General features: G+C 52.9%; 7 protein-coding genes across 7 annotated transcripts; 3 read left to right on the top strand and 4 right to left on the bottom strand.

Annotated features, from left to right (window-relative positions):
* Positions 1–213: 213 nt before the first annotated feature.
* Positions 214–1845, top strand: PG994_003789 (60S ribosomal protein eL19; the record flags this gene model as incomplete). Its single annotated transcript, XM_066855198.1, has 3 exons — positions 214–227; positions 1201–1621; positions 1687–1845. 3 exons carry the CDS (start codon positions 214–216, stop codon positions 1843–1845), a joined length of 594 nt encoding a protein of 197 aa, XP_066719476.1.
* A 2228-nt stretch (positions 1846–4073) lies between these two features.
* On the bottom strand, positions 4074–4451 carry PG994_003790 (uncharacterized protein; the record flags this gene model as incomplete). The annotated part of the gene is made up of 2 exons (XM_066855199.1): positions 4074–4138; positions 4241–4451. 2 exons carry the CDS (start codon positions 4449–4451, stop codon positions 4074–4076), a joined length of 276 nt encoding a protein of 91 aa, XP_066719477.1.
* Positions 4452–5435: 984 nt separating this feature from the next.
* On the bottom strand, positions 5436–7089 carry PG994_003791 (uncharacterized protein; the record flags this gene model as incomplete). Its single annotated transcript, XM_066855200.1, has 3 exons — positions 5436–6048; positions 6114–6549; positions 6621–7089. 3 exons carry the CDS (start codon positions 7087–7089, stop codon positions 5436–5438), a joined length of 1518 nt encoding a protein of 505 aa, XP_066719478.1.
* A 1066-nt stretch (positions 7090–8155) lies between these two features.
* Positions 8156–9582, top strand: PG994_003792 (uncharacterized protein; the record flags this gene model as incomplete). The annotated part of the gene is made up of 3 exons (XM_066855201.1): positions 8156–8946; positions 9076–9259; positions 9526–9582. 3 exons carry the CDS (start codon positions 8156–8158, stop codon positions 9580–9582), a joined length of 1032 nt encoding a protein of 343 aa, XP_066719479.1.
* Positions 9583–10561: 979 nt separating this feature from the next.
* Positions 10562–11855, top strand: PG994_003793 (uncharacterized protein; the record flags this gene model as incomplete). The annotated part of the gene is made up of 2 exons (XM_066855202.1): positions 10562–11563; positions 11598–11855. The coding sequence occupies 2 exons, from the start codon at positions 10562–10564 to the stop codon at positions 11853–11855; spliced, it is 1260 nt and encodes a 419-aa protein (XP_066719480.1).
* Positions 11856–12937: 1082 nt separating this feature from the next.
* On the bottom strand, positions 12938–13450 carry PG994_003794 (uncharacterized protein; the record flags this gene model as incomplete). Its single annotated transcript, XM_066855203.1, has 1 exon — positions 12938–13450. One exon carries the CDS (start codon positions 13448–13450, stop codon positions 12938–12940), a length of 513 nt encoding a protein of 170 aa, XP_066719481.1.
* A 642-nt stretch (positions 13451–14092) lies between these two features.
* On the bottom strand, positions 14093–14502 carry PG994_003795 (uncharacterized protein; the record flags this gene model as incomplete). The annotated part of the gene is made up of 2 exons (XM_066855204.1): positions 14093–14259; positions 14346–14502. The coding sequence occupies 2 exons, from the start codon at positions 14500–14502 to the stop codon at positions 14093–14095; spliced, it is 324 nt and encodes a 107-aa protein (XP_066719482.1).
* Positions 14503–15270: the final 768 nt, after the last annotated feature.

Genomic DNA, 15270 nt, shown 5'->3' on the forward strand with positions numbered 1-15270 from the left:
TGAAACGGCTCGTTTGATTAGCTTGTCATTAGCAGCTGAGGTAGTCATAGCAGGCTGCCAACGGAGATGTAGCCTCGAGCTGATGGATGATCTAGACACACTCTATAACCATGGTGCATTCCTACATGTGTCGGGCAGACAGTTGTTCGCTGCCCCCTCCCGAAGAAAGAAGAGTTCGTGATGAATGACCAATACGTCGAAACCACATGCAAGATGGACATCAGCACGTTTGTGACACTTAGCTGTCTATGCATCGCCATCTATGCCTTGTCAGAACACCCATTACCCGCACCGTATCGAGTCATACTAACGACAGCGGCTTGCGTCTTGGTATGGAACGGGCTGAAGCTTGCATCCGTTCAAGTCGGAGCACTGCTCAACTCTAGAGTGTTCTGGAGGTTTATGCGCTTCATAGCCGGCTAGCTTGGCACGCCCGTTTGCAACTGCAAGAAGGAATAGAAAAGCTGGGCCAGAGCCAGAGCCAGAGCCAGAGCCAGAATCAGCCACATCTCGATTCAATTGCGTGTGGCTAAAATCGCATCTTGTGTGACAAGCCCCACCTCGCAGTCAAGCCACGAAGAGGGCTCAACTAACCCCAATGCAGACTAGTCCCACACAATCTCTCTGCTTTACTGCTGGGAAGGCACCACTTTCTGGTCGAAATTTCTCAATTACGCTTTGTCCGAAAGCCAAAGCCCCGAAACCACCAATTTTCGAGCGCTGTAGTTTAGTGAGAGGAAAGTCGTCCAGTTAGACCCCTCCCGCCTTTTTTTTCTCTTCCTCTCAACCAAAGGAGACTCGACAACCGACCATCTCACCGGATACCAGCAATCAAGATGTAAGTTGCCCAAACTCACTGCTCGTCTGTCTTAGCCTCTGCGACATTTTGATATTTCGATGGATTCGGCGGGTTTGGCGATGGATATCTACGGATCTTTGGCGAGAGCACGAAACCTCACACAAGCACACAAATCAGCCCTGACTCGAATATCGGCATTATCGATTCTGCCCCCGACCACAACATCTACCAGCAATTGTTATGATTGGATCAATTACGCCTGAGCAACTTCATCAACATTCTCGCCCCCCGTCTGCCGATCCGCTGTCCATTGAAATATGTCGCTTCGGCATCCCATATTTTGCACATTGTGTGGCCCTGGAACATGGAGACAAGTGGGCTAACTTTCGCTTCCTATGAAGGGTCAATCTGCGAACCCAGAAGCGCCTGGCCGCGTCGGTCATTGGCTGCGGTAAGAACAAGGTCTGGCTGGACCCCAACGAGGTCAGCGAGATCTCCAACGCCAACTCCCGCCAAACCATCCGCAAGCTCGTCAGCGATGGCCTCATCATCCGCAAGCCCATCACCATGCACTCGCGATCGCGTGCTCGTGAGCTGAACGCCGCCCGCCGTATCGGTCGTCACCGAGGCTTCGGTAAACGCAAGGGTACCGCCGATGCTCGTATGCCCGAGCAGGTCCTCTGGATGCGCCGCCTCCGTGTCCTCCGCCGTCTTCTGGTCAAGTACCGTGCCAGCGGCAAGATCGACAAGCACCTGTACCACGAGCTGTACCACTCCAGCAAGGGTAACGCCTTCAAGCACAAGCGTGCCCTCGTTGAGCACGTACGTTGAACCTCGACCCCCAACTATCTGTCTTTGGACTTGCCATACTGACTTTCGGCCACTAGATCCACCGTGCCAAGGCCGAGAAGGCTCGTGAGCGAGCTCTGAGAGACGAGATGGACGCCAAGCGCACCAAGACCAAGGCTGCCCGCGAGCGCAAGCAGGAGCGTGTGGCGGCGAAGCGCAACGCCCTGATGGGCGAGGGCGAGGAGGAGAGCAAGTGAACAAAATCACCTCCGGTATTCTGAGTTCCTTTACACCACGGTATCTGAGAAACGGCTGCATTCGGAGTCATTGGTTTGGGTCACCTTTTTTTCTCGTCGCGTATCTGGAGGCTCGGAGGCATACCGTAAATAATGCGAATGAATCCATCGAGCTGTTTGCATCGGCATTGACGAATGAGAAGAAAATGGAAAGCACACGGTCTTGGGTTTCGGTCTCCTGCTTGTGACGTGCCTATGTGACGCAGGGGTCAAGCTGACGATAATGACGTCCTGGCTGTTGGCCTCGGAACATGATTACGCATGTTAAAGTTACATAGAAGAAGCCCTTCAAATGTGATTGATAATACATCCTATCCTGTCTACTTGTGCATCCTGTCCTGTCTCCCTTTGCTCTTATTCTCATCCATCATCGGGGAGTGCCGGGCAAGACGTCATCAATGCATTCGGTGCTCGAGACACTGGAGTACTATTCACCGTGGTTGAAGTTCGCTATCATTTGCGTACCCTACCTCAACAAAACACATGCTGTGCCCAGCAAGGGCCCGCTGAAGTCATTCGCACAACTCAGTATCTCTAACGGTCCTCGATTTGTGGCGTAGCTGACCGATGCTCAATCATCTGGCGTGGAACCCACGCACGCATAGGTCGACCTAGCATTCTATCTCAACTCTCGTCGGTCGACCACCCAGTTGCGAACTGTGGGATAATCAATAAATCCCCTGTTGATCCAAATGGCGCCGTCAATTGAATTTTTATGCTAGGCGATGAGTTATCCCAGCACGATTATGCGGTTATGCGGTTTTGTCAAGTGAGCCCGAACGGAAGCAGCAACGATATTGTGTCTTCCACCAACGGCAGTCGCGCCTTTTTAGACAAGGTTCGAATGACGGGAGAAGCAAGTTTCGAGATCGTCGCTCTTTACTCGTTTACTGGCTCTGTATTCTAAACCGATTCAACTGACTGAATGCTTATTGAGCGTGAATTGGCCTTCTACTCTTTTCTCCGTAGACTACTGCAAACATTACAAGTCGTCCGTATCTTTACCTAACGACGACAACAACGACGAAGATGATGTTGACGGCCACCACCAAATGCCCGGCCGAGGCCCCTCCGCTCGTCCCGCCCACTCCTCCTTTATCTCCTCCTTCTCCTTCTCCTTCGGACTCGAGTCCAGAAGACGTTTATTTTAATTCCTTACGCGCCCACTAACATATTGACAAAGCCAGCAATAGTAACACCAGCAACCATCACCCCCGACGAGAACGACGATGACGATAATGGGGATAGCCATGTCCTGTACTCTGGCGGGTTGAACCAATCTAACCTGAAGCAGATTTACCAAGCGTGGTAACCTCAAGAGACATCTAACGCACATACATTACATGGAAAACAAAGCCGCGCAAGAGTTGGTCGATCAACTCTTGTCGCTTCCACCTAAGCATACCCCGGCTGCCCCGGCTTCTGGTCCCTTACTAGTCTGCAAAGAGGAGGGTTATCCGCTCCCGAGCAACACATCCGATGGCTTCCACCGCTTCGAGGGCACTACGAAATAGAGACAGTTTCGGGAGCATTTACGCAAAGCACACGGTTGGACTATCGAGAAGGTTGAGGCGGCGTATCCTACGAGAGGGTACACCAAGGTTGCCGATGTAGCTGTTACCGTTGCTGCTATTGATGGCATGGACGCGGTTGTACCGTCGGTCGCCCCTTACGACCCTGCTCCTGGTCCCTCTCGGTTGCCCACGTAGCTGGGACAAGCAGTTCTCCTTCTCCTTCTGACTCGAATCCAGAAAACGTTTACTTTAATTCCTTATGCGCCCACTAGCATACTGACAAGACTAGCAACAGTAATAATAACAGTAACCACCATACAGTAACCACTAACCACTAACGACGACAACGACAACGACAACGACGAAGACGAAGACGAAGACGAAGACGAAGACGAAGACGAAGACGAAGACGATGATCACTCTTGTACGGTGGTTACTAGCTTGTGCTTATTATCACCGGGCGAGTAGTACCCGTCAGCTCGGCATCTCAGACGCCAGGATATTCTCTAGTCCTCGACACCTCTCGTTGGCCTTGCGCCCTTCTTATGGAATTTGACTCGCTCTCTAAGTTCTTCTAATCAGAGACCAACCGTCTTTACTATGAAGTTTTGTAGCTTTGGTCCCCAGCCCATTTGGAAACTGAAATAACCTGTCTTGTAGTTAGACCTGTCCCAATTAGTCTTGTCGGGCTTGGCCTGGGATGCCATGAGGTCTACCTGGGGCTTGTCCTTGTTGGTGACCTTTCACTTGTTAGCAAACTCTCCAATCTTGCTGCGTTATCCTTCAGCGACCGTGCTTATAGTGCGCCGCGGCCTAGGTCGGATACAAGGCCCTATTAATACCAAGAAGAATGTAAATCTCGTCCTTAACAAAATCCTCGGACTCCTTGTTAGCATGCCCCGTAATCTCGGTGGCGATGCCGATCTGTTCCTCGATGGGAATATCAGCAATACCTTTGGCACTACGTATCGCGACAACAGCAGCAACCGATTTGGTCGTGGTGGCCACCGCGGAGAAGCTAGTCGTGGAGGACGTGATGCAGGCCCTGCCCATGGAGGACGAGGTCAGTCGCAGGAGCAACCCGTGAGTATCCCCTCTTCTTTTTCTCACTTCTACCTGCTAACAGTTATCCCCCGTAGTACCACCTGTCTTTCGCTACTGAATTGGAATCGAACAATCCTGGCGGCGAGTCTGTTCATTTACCCATGACAGCCAGCGGACTTGTAGCCTTGTTGCCAGCCTCTACCACCGCAGACCTACGAACTGACGGAAACGTTCTGAGTTGACTTTGAACTAATTCTAGTGAGGACGGGACGGACCGAAATGGTTACTGCTACAAACTGTGCCATATCGGATACTTCCAGTGCCGTGGTCGCAACCAGCGGGACCAGACAAACCCGTCGAAGCGCCCTTATGTGTCGCTGAAGAGCTACTTCAGACATATCTAGGAGAAGCACACCGAGGTCGCCGAGAACCTCCGCGCATGTTTATTCAGGCGTCTACCCATGTCCGCGCTTCGCGCCCCCGCACCCCTCCCCAATTGGAGGAGGATATTCGTCCTGATGCCCCTTCACCCATTCGCCCTGGTGAGCTGGACGCTTCCGGTAACGCCCCCGCCTCTGGTGTTCAGCTAGAGTATGTCTGAATGGTAAAGAGCATATGTGAAGCATACGAGAATATGAGTTCTAATCCCATTGCTCCTGGCTACGCACCACGTGGTGTGACGAGCAGGCAGATAATATCCAGCCAGGACTTTAGGGAAGAACTAGGGCTACGTAATACGGTAGAAGTAGTACGTAGGCAAGAAGATAGGGTATATAGATTGCGCGATACCTTTTTGTGTCCTATATATTGCCTGAGCACGTAACCTGGCGACCTACCTACAAGAGGCCATGGTCCTCGCTAAGCTTGTTTCGATCGTGTTGTGATCACTTCTTCAATCCACATTCTCGTTTCTTCTACGTCAATTTGCGGACGCGAATACCCAGATAGAGAACCGTGGATATTATTCCCTGCTTTCTCGTCCAGGAGCGGGATTCACAAGTGTGACTTCAGAATCTCTTGCAAATCCTTCCACGCCTTCACTTGGCAGGTATCGAAGTGCTCTCGCAGGGAATCCCGCAACCAGCCTTCTTCCGAGATACTGAAGAGTGATACAGCTCCAATCATCAACAACCACACCATTGTGTCCGAGGGTAACGAGTTGCCAGTGGACATGTGATGGCGGAGACTTTGGCGATACGCCGCGGAGAAACCATGGGGAAAGGGCCGGGTGTCTTGCCACTGTAGAAAGATATGATGGGTAAATACGAGGAGGCCGAGTCGCATGGTCTCATCGAGCGAGTCGGCCACGAAACTCATGTAGAAAAGACGGTACATAACAGCAGCCATGGTCCCATGGATAATTTCGGGCGGAAGCAACATCCTGGTCTGGGTTCCCAAGTTGGCCAACAAGCAGAAGGCCCTTGTTGTCCGCCAAACTCTGGCCAAGTCTTCGTTCAGGGTTGAGCCAATCTTCTCGTCTTGGCTTAAGCATGGGCCAGTCACAGATTTGATGATTAGCTGCTCAGGATACTCGGGTATGGGTTCCGAGGGCTGGAGAAAGAACATGGGCTTCGAATCGGTAAGGAGTGCGATGCCCAAGTCGCATCTTTCTTCACGGTCAGTACATGGGCAACGATGGTTCGTGATCTTCCTTATAGAAAGAATACCTACCTCAGCATCTCGGCACGCATCTTTGGGTTATAGTTGAAAGAATGTATGCCGCCTCTCAGGTCCACCATCTTCCGCAGGCCTTGCATATGATGTCTGGACGCAGCGACATCCCCGTCAAAGTGTGCTGCTGTAGCCAGCTTTAAGACGACACTGACGGTAGCGTCTGAGATCTTTTCTTCTTCGTCATCTCCTAGTAGCTTCTGGCGCAAGAGTTGGAGCCCTCTCTGATGGTGCAGGGTCGCTGTCGGGTTGATGGCCTCTTCAGGTCGGCGTCGGCGCAGAATCCGGTCGATGAAGCTCTCCACTGCGTAGGCATTGATATGCAGCGCAGCCGCGTCGAAGGCTAGATATGGCGCCGCCGCCGCCGTTCCGCTCTCGCGGTGGAAGCCAATTGATGCCAGGAGAGGGGAGATTATCTTTATTGCAACCGTCGAGACTTGGAGTAGAATTTGATTAGACCAACCACCACGAAACCCGAACGCGAAGCTCCGACTTATCGCCGCATACCTTGTATCATCTGCATAATAACAGACGGATCTATCTCGTCGGGAAGGTCGGCAAAGCAAAGACGTGTACCGAAGCGGCCGGGGATAAGCGGCGTGTACATCTCCAGTACTGCTTCCAAATTGACGCGGTCCCGTTGGATAAGGTCATTAGAAGTGCCGATACCTATCACATCTGTTCCTTTTGGGGCATACCTCTTCGACTTTCTCTTCTTTTTCTTGCCTCGCATTACGTGGCTCCTGATGAGCTTCCGGGTGGCCGGGTCGGCCTTGTCGCAGTTCGAGGAGACGATGAATGGCATATTACCGGCTGGCGGCCCTGCAGCAGCAGCAGCAGCCGCCCTCCTTGGTTCATCCAGTTTGGACATCTTCGGCAGTAAGTCTTGGCGCTCTTCTTTGCTTCCTTGAATAGGTAAAATGGGTTGAGGCAAGAATAGATTACAAGTCGAGGTGAGACTTTGGGAAGCTGACATGCTGATGTCGACGACTTGTGGAGCCCTCCTCCGTGCCAAGACTCAGTTTGTTTCCCCCTTACGGAATAGCGGCCGTGTATCGACAAGGGTCCGGAATCGTAGTCCGTCATAGGCTCGGGCTAATAGAAGGGCGCGGGAGATTTTTGGCCGAGTATACCGATTTTATTCACCCGATCTATCCAGCATATACGCGGCCCGAGGGGTTATCACATAACCTTCTGTATAAAAATTTCGAGAAACCATGTTCCCTGTTTGGTTTGTTACTATCTATATCACGCTTCTATCCATTCCGATTCTAAACACAATGTTAGCCTCCGTACGAAAGTCTGCTTTGATCACCGGCTGCTCAACTGACAGCATGGGCTTAGCCATGACCGAGAACTCACCAGGAGCGCGAATACCACGTCTTCACCCTCCGGAACCCCAATTAGGTGTCGCCTCGTCTTTCCTCCCCTTCTTCTTCCCTGACTGACCCAAGACTACAGGATATGATATTGGAGGGCGTCATGCTTGTTTCTCCCGAACTTGCTAAAGTCAAACAAGAGATGGAAGCAAGCAAGAGACACTACCTTTGCCTGATACGATGAGGGGGTCGTCCCCGGTGTTGGTGTTTTGTCCCTTTGTACTACCTTGGTCAGTCACCCAAGATCGCATCCTGTAATACAGCTTGATTTCAAAACTTGTGAAACGATACGGAACTTTGGGGACCCTGAGTTTTTCCGCAGAATTTGAAGTCATATCAATCCTTTAAAAAATGAGTGAACCAAATCAGTACCGATAATCTGAGAAACAGTAAGAGTTTTGTCAGGCCTTACAGGGCTTTCGCTGTCTATAGCCCCGGATTCTGGCAAGTTCCGTTGAAAAGGGGCCATTGAGTTTGGGGTAAATCCGATCGATATAACCCCGCAGGATTAGCGGCGGTTTCTCTTACAAGACCTCGGCAGGCACGGGTTCCGGCGCCATGCATTAGGCACCTAAACTTTCGGGTTCCATACGCCGACAACCCTAAAGTAAATTGATTTCTATTCTTTTGTTCGGGCTGTAAAGGAAAAATCTTATTTGCAAAATGGCTTCAATCACACAAATCATATCCTGGATCGTCCGAGACATCTATCACGGCTGGAACCCTCTGCCTCTGCCGCCCGCCGGCTCCTTCGGCGGCCAGACCGTCTGCGTCGTCGGCGGCTCGACGGGCCTGGGCCTCGCCGCCGCGGAGCACTGCGTGAACCTGGGCGCGGCCGAGGTCATCATAACGAGCCGCGACATGCACCGGGTGGGCGTGGCGAAGGAATACCTGGAAGAGAAAGCCCAAGCCAACGCCAACGCCGCCGCCGCTGCAACCGGAGGAGGAGAGGCAGCAGGTTCATCGCCGCCGTTTAGGACAGAATGCCGCGTGAGGGCCATGATCCTGGACATGAACCGGTACGGCTCCGTCGTGGCCTTCGCCAACGCCCTCAAGGAGATCCGCCGCGGCCAGGGCGGCATCGACTTCCTGCTGTTCAACGCGGCCGTCATCCAGGCGCGCTACCGCCCCAGCCCCGAGGGCTGGCAGGAGGAGCTGCAGGTGAACGCGCTGGGCAACGTGCTGCTGGCGCTGCTGCTGCTGCCCTGGCTGCGGGCCGAGCGCAGGCACCGGGCCGCACCGGCCCACCTCGCCTTCACCACCTCGTCGGCGTCGCTGTCGAACGACGCCTCCAAGTGGGAGGGCTGGTCGGCGTCGGGCGAGGGGGTGTTGAACCACTGGAACAAGGAGGAGTACTGGCCGCCGGGACTGTCGGGCGGGTATCCCGTCTCCAAGGCCTTGTTAATGTACGCGGAGAGGGAGCTCGAGAAGCTGGTCGTGGGACCTGATGGCAAGTAAGTTCTCCTATATGGTGAAACACGCATCACGTACCCGCCCCACAAAAAACAGCTGTCATTACTCCTGTTGCTCCCTATTCCTACAACCATGAAGATCAAGAAACTAACCGGTGATTCATAATCTAGGCCATGGGTGATCATCAACAGCATGGAGCCCGGCATGGTCAAAACTGAAATCCAACGACACGTAGTCGAGAGCTCGTCCTTTCTGCAGTTTCTGGCGCCCATCATCATCCCTGCCGTATTCAAGACCTCGGAAAATGGTGCCAGAATCCTTATCATGGGAGGGTTGACCACCGAGGAAGAGCATGTAAGTTGATTGTGTGGCTTTTTTTTCCCCCTCTCCAAAACCATCACATTCCCTGTTTCTTCTAGCCGTGATACAAATAAATGAATCTCGAATGGTGAACTATCTAACTAGAATATCGGAATGTTTAGGGACACCGTCTTCTCGACTCATATCACACGAGGAATATAGAAAGTGAGTTCATTGCCCCCTCACCCCCAAACAGGGGGCCATGGCATATCCCAGTTTATGATTGTTGGTTAGCTAATGGATAATCTCCTGGACGCTAGTATGCCCATAGTCGCCAGTCCGATGGCGAAGAGACTGCAGCAGATCGTATGGAATGAAATCACCGACGTTCTGGTCAAAGCTGTCCCAGAAGCCAAATCATCCCTTGATGAGTTGGCCAGACATTAAAATACACATTGCTTCTCTATATGTATATTAGCCGGAGTCATGGGGATAGTTCAAGTGTGACATAATATTATGTATGCTTTCCGATAGATTTGGGCTAAAGGTGAGATTTGAGTTCATCCACGCCCAGGGACTTCGGGAAAACGACGAACGCAACAAACACTCACCCAAGGGTTTATATGCCATTTCAATGCCTAGTTCCCTTGCCCGGGCCGGTGTAGCCTAGCGGTAGTATCATTATATTATACTTAAAGGCAAGAGGGTTCAACTCTCCTCTGCGGGCACATATCTTTCTTTTTTCTTTTTCCCTGTCCTTTTCTTCCGTCCCTTTTTAAACCCCAATATCGCCCTAGCAAGTCTATAACGCGAATGAATGCTCTGAGACGATTTTGTCTAAATAGATAATACTTGCTATTATAGTTATTTAAAAGTAGGAACAATTACCTTCCTAACATTTCTCGGCGCATAATAAGTGTCGACACGTGACTCGCATGCAAATTACCAGGTCTACTTCCTACCTCTAGTAAGTGTGAGTAAGTGGTCACCTGATGGCCTCGTATCTCCGGGATCCCCGTGGTTGTGATTAGATGCCAGCCAAATTATCCGGTGTTGGCCTCTCGGCTCCGAGCAACGGCCGACACGACGGCCGTGATCACGGCCGCGGCATATAGCCCGCGCATTATCAAACAGATAATAAGTATTTAGAAAAGGAACTTTTCGCTCTCGAAATGATAAGTTAACTTCACCATTCATCCATCTGTCAGGGTCATTCCATTTCTCCCTTAACGATACTCTGGTACTGCCCTGTTTTCGAGGCCTTTGTGGTGCTTGTATGCGTTTCGTCCTAGTCACACCAAAAAAACTCACCGGGTTGCAGTAGACATGTCCTTATCAACCCCTCCGTTACCCGCAATGCCTCTCAATATTCTCATCGTCGGCGCCGGCGTCTGCGGGCCCGCTCTCGCGACCCTCCTGATGCACGCCGATCCCCGGCACAAGATCACCGTCGTAGAGCGCGCACCCACGTTGCGGATCGCAGGGCAACAACTCGACGTCAAAGCGCAGGGCTTGCCTATCCTCCAGAAGATAGGCCTGAAGGACGCCATCAAGCCGCTCCTTGTCGCCGAGACGGGGTTGCAGTTCGTCGATGCGAAGGGCAAGTCGCTCGCCGAGTTCGGCGTGACGGATGGTGGGAAGCGCAACTACTCGCTGTCGACGGACCGCGAGATCATGCGCAGCGATCTGGTCAACATGCTGTACGAGGCGAGCTTGAAACGGCGGAGAGAGATTGACGACTTGGCTGGGTCTGGAAAGACCGAGGGTAGCTTGAAGTACGAGTTCGGCAAGAGCATCGTTGAGCTCTCGCAGGATGATGATGGAGTAGACATCAGGATATCGAGCGGCGAGACGGGCCGGTACGATCTGGTGGTCGCGGCAGACGGGCAGGGCTCGCGCACAAGACGTCTTGCCTGGGGCGCCGAAGCCAGCGCAGCGGCATTTGACTACCTGGGCATCCACGCGGCCTACTACAGCATGCCGCGGGCCGAGGGCGAGGGCGGCATGGCGAAGTGGTTCAACGCCCCCGACAGCCGGTCGATCCTCATGCGGAACGGCGACCGCCCGATGACGCAGGTGTACCTGTTCGCGCGGACGAACGCAGAGCTATTCCAGCAGGCGTACAAGGAGCCCATCGCAAGACAAAAGGAAGCTTTCCGTCAAGTGTATGCCGGCATCGGTTGGGAAACCGACCGATTCCTGCAGGGCATGGACGAGTGTGACGACTTTTACGCGCACGAGATCGGACAGATCAAGATCGACCCGCTTTATAAAGGCCGGGTCGTCCTGGTGGGGGACGCGGGGATACTGCCCCGCGCCCTTCACGGGTATGGGCACGACGCTCGCTCTCATCGGGGCGTATGTCCTGGCCGGCGAGCTGGCGAGGCATAAGAACCATGTCGGGCTGGCGCTGAAGGCGTACAGCGAGGTCGTCCGGCCTCCGGTCGACGAGTACCAGAGGCTGGCCCCGGGTCTTCTTCGTGCCATGTTCCCCTCGTCCAGAATTGGCGTTTGGTTGCTGCAGAATACTGCTTGGGTGTTGGCCAGCCTTAAGGTCGATCAGTTGATACACAAGGCTCTACCGGCGGAGAATAATGACGGGAAGTGGCCGATTCCAGAGTATCCAGAGTTGAATTTGCCTGTATCATAAGATTGTAACTGGAATTTGCTTCCTGGGCAAACAGTGTCAGTGGATGACAAGCGTAACTGGTTGTAACATGACGATTTCTGTTTCTTTTAGGTATTCGTGGCTTTGGAGGATAGGGAATACTCAACTCATCATAGGTACATGTAGGTATGTACAATATCATGTTTTCGCTCTCCCGGACTAGGTACTGAGACCCAAGTGGACATGTTCAAGCTTGAGATACCAAGATTCACTTAGGTAGGTAGATGTTTGTAAACGGCTACATGTATGTATTTTTTAACCATACATGTACCTAATGTAAGTACATGTAGTGGATGTGTGGAAGGCACCTACCTATTCCGTTTGCAGGTGGCCAAAATTACCTAATCCACGTGCCCTTCCACTGATGCCTTACCTTTAGGTACCTCCCCTGATAATAATAAATAACAGAAGAAGTTTCTATCAAAGGTGCCGACAGACCTCATACAGTCCCGTATCGTCCAGTGGTTAGGATATTGGATTTTCATCTCATAAGTAGTGAATACTCCAAAGGCCCGGGTTCAAATCCTGGTGCGGGAACATATTTGATCCTTTTCTTTTTGTGTCTTCTTCCTCTACCTGCCACTGCATCCTTGTTTGGTGTGACAGCTTCGTGCGAGTACACACCTCATATCATCACCAAAACTATTGGGAAATCTGTAAGGAAGCTGTACAACAATACAAGTAGATGCAGCTTTCTTTATGTAAGCATCGAGCACCCATACACATTTGTTCCTAACCAATGTCATAATTGGTCTTGTCTTATTTGTTGATGCTTCGTATTGCCAGTGGACCGGCGGAGGGGCTTTGTTTGAATATGTATCTTCCGCGCTTCTGCATTTTGTATTGTCCATATCACCAGGTTCTATTGGATAACGTAGTCCGTCTATGTGTAGAATTCTGGCCCGAAAACGAGTCTCGTCTACATAAAGCCCCTGAACCGATATCTCCTCCGGTCTCCCAGCCCCCTAGCCCCCTCCACCCATACCAGAGCAACCAAATCCTGCCCTTCCTCTCCTTTCCTTTCCATTCCAATGATCCTTATCAAGGCAGCGTCCGACTCATCTTCATATACGGCACATCCCCTTGAAGAACTCCTCTCCCTCCGCATCGAGCCCGAACCGCTGATAAAACCCCAGCGCCGACGTCCGCGCATCGCACCAGACCGACTCGGCCCCCTCGGTGACGGCAAACACGATCGCGTACCGCAGCAGGGCCGAGCCGACGCCGCGCCCCTGCCACGGGGGATCCGTGGCGAACTTGCGGAACCGCGCCTCCTTTTTCGAGTTCGCCTCGTCGCCGGCGAAGAAGAGGGAGATGATGCTCACTGGCTCCGTTGGTATGGAGCTGCTGTCCTTCTCTCCCTCTTCCTGCTGCTCTTGCTGCTGTTGAAGGTGGGGTGGCAGCAGCGGCGAAGGGTCCTCGAGGAAGACCCCAAAGTGGTGGCCTTGGTCGTCCTCGTCCAGCTGGACGTACGAGAGCGGCTTATGGGGCCACAGCACGCGGTGCCGGAGGTTGTGGGTCTCCGACGGCGTGATGGCGCGAATGGTGAAGGAAGGGAGACCGGTATTGGTGGCCATGGCTGGTGAAAGAAGGAAGGTAGTCTAGTTCGCGGTGCGGTGTGCTATTGGACGTTGGATGTGCCGCTGTCTATAATGTGCTGCTTTTGTCTGGCCAATAGGGGGGATGCGGAGAGATACAAGGCTGACAGAATGATGCATGAAGTTATTTTTTTGACGATCCACCCGGAGGAGGCGCCGAGCATCGGAGGACTGGTTTCGGTGTCGGACCGCTAGGCTGCTCCGACCAGCGAGTCGTGTTCGCACCGGGCCAATTCAGGTTTCCACCTTCTTCAATTGGGCTCATCTCAATGTCTGAACACATCTCATGAACTCTCCTTCAGGTACCGATGCTTACGTCATGGCTTCTACAGGCCTCTGCTACGAATCATATGAGGCGACTGATTTGCCAGCTGAAACCGATACGTTCTTGGTTATCTCGATAGTAGGATGGGCCAGTTATCACGTCACATTCAAGTGTCCAGTTCGACCTTCATCATGGATTTATTCTCTTTTCAATTGACTGTCGAGGGGTATGCTATGCTATCGAAGACACCTGGTCATAGAGAGCAGCCCGGGGACTGTGCATATGATAAGGTTTAGACTGCGGAAAGATGCTTGTTAGTAAACAGGTTCCTGTTTCGCTCGAGCCACGGACCTCATCTACTTACCCCACTGGAAGCGGCCGTCGTTGTTACCGAGGCGCTCGGACAGGTTGAGGTCGTGGTCGCACATCTCGCCGTTCTCGTTTCGGAGGCGGGCGCGCAGAACGCAGACGGGGCCGGTACCCTCGACGGAGCACCAGGTACCCTCAGCGGACTCGGAGAAGCCTGTCGTGGTTCGCATCAGTATAAAGCACTTTGTCCACTGAATCCGCACTACGTCATCGGATCGGAGAAAGAGGGATCGTGCTTACCGGAGCTGTCCCAGCAGAAGCGGCCGTTCTCGTTGCCAATGTGGTCGTTCAGGTTGATCTCGGCCTCAACCCACTCGCCGTCGACGCGCTGGAGGGTGGCGCGGAGCATGTGGTTGTCCTCAAGACGGATGTCACGGGCGGTGTCGAAGAAAGACATGGTGATGGAGTGTGTGGTTGTTTGTTGGAGAAGAGATGGATGGTGGTGTGAGATGGCAAGATCAAGGAGAGAAGTCCGGGTCGAGATGAGAGCTAGGGATGAGGTGCAACCTTTATATGCATGCCGAGAGGAACTACCTCCCCATCGAAAAGGGGATCGTGGCAGCGTGGCATGGCATCACTGCCCCCTCACTCTTGGAATCCGGTTGCCTCGCTGAGAGGGGTTTGTTTCATCGACGTGGTCCAGGCTTCTGGCCATCCCATCCATGATGAAGGAGGCTTCCCAGTAGCTTGCCTAGTCCTGACGCCTGTCATGTGCAGCGGCGTAGGCAGAGAACCAGACGGAACCAGAGGAGCCACCCGTAATCATGCCTTGGACCCTTTTAGAAACTGGACCCCCATGCCCATCGTTGAAGACCCCTGCGGGGCGATGTGAGGGATCAAACAGACGGGTCCCCACAGGCGGGCAAAGCAGAGGAGCAGAGCTCATCCAGGGCATGGAATTCCCCTCTCCGCCAAGCCAGGTTATACGTGGCTTCTCGGCACTGCGGCACTGGCGGGAGGCGAGGCTGTATCAAATAAGTTGAGCTGATGCCCATTGACCAAGCATGAAGTCCTGCAAGTGAGAAGTGAGAATGGGCGGACACGCAGGCAGTCTGTCCAGAGAGGGAAGAGCCCCAGTGGGAAGGATAGGCGAGACGCCCGCCGAACAAGCAGCAGTGTAGCGTACCAAGCGCACCTAAAAACGGCCGGGCGTTTGCTCTAGTGA

The sequence above is a fragment of the Apiospora phragmitis genome (assembly GCF_038363925.1).
Source record: "Apiospora phragmitis strain CBS 135458 chromosome Unknown utg000004l:1.0-3135199.0:1.0-3139288.0, whole genome shotgun sequence".
In the NCBI taxonomy this organism is placed as follows: domain Eukaryota; kingdom Fungi; phylum Ascomycota; class Sordariomycetes; order Amphisphaeriales; family Apiosporaceae; genus Apiospora; species Apiospora phragmitis.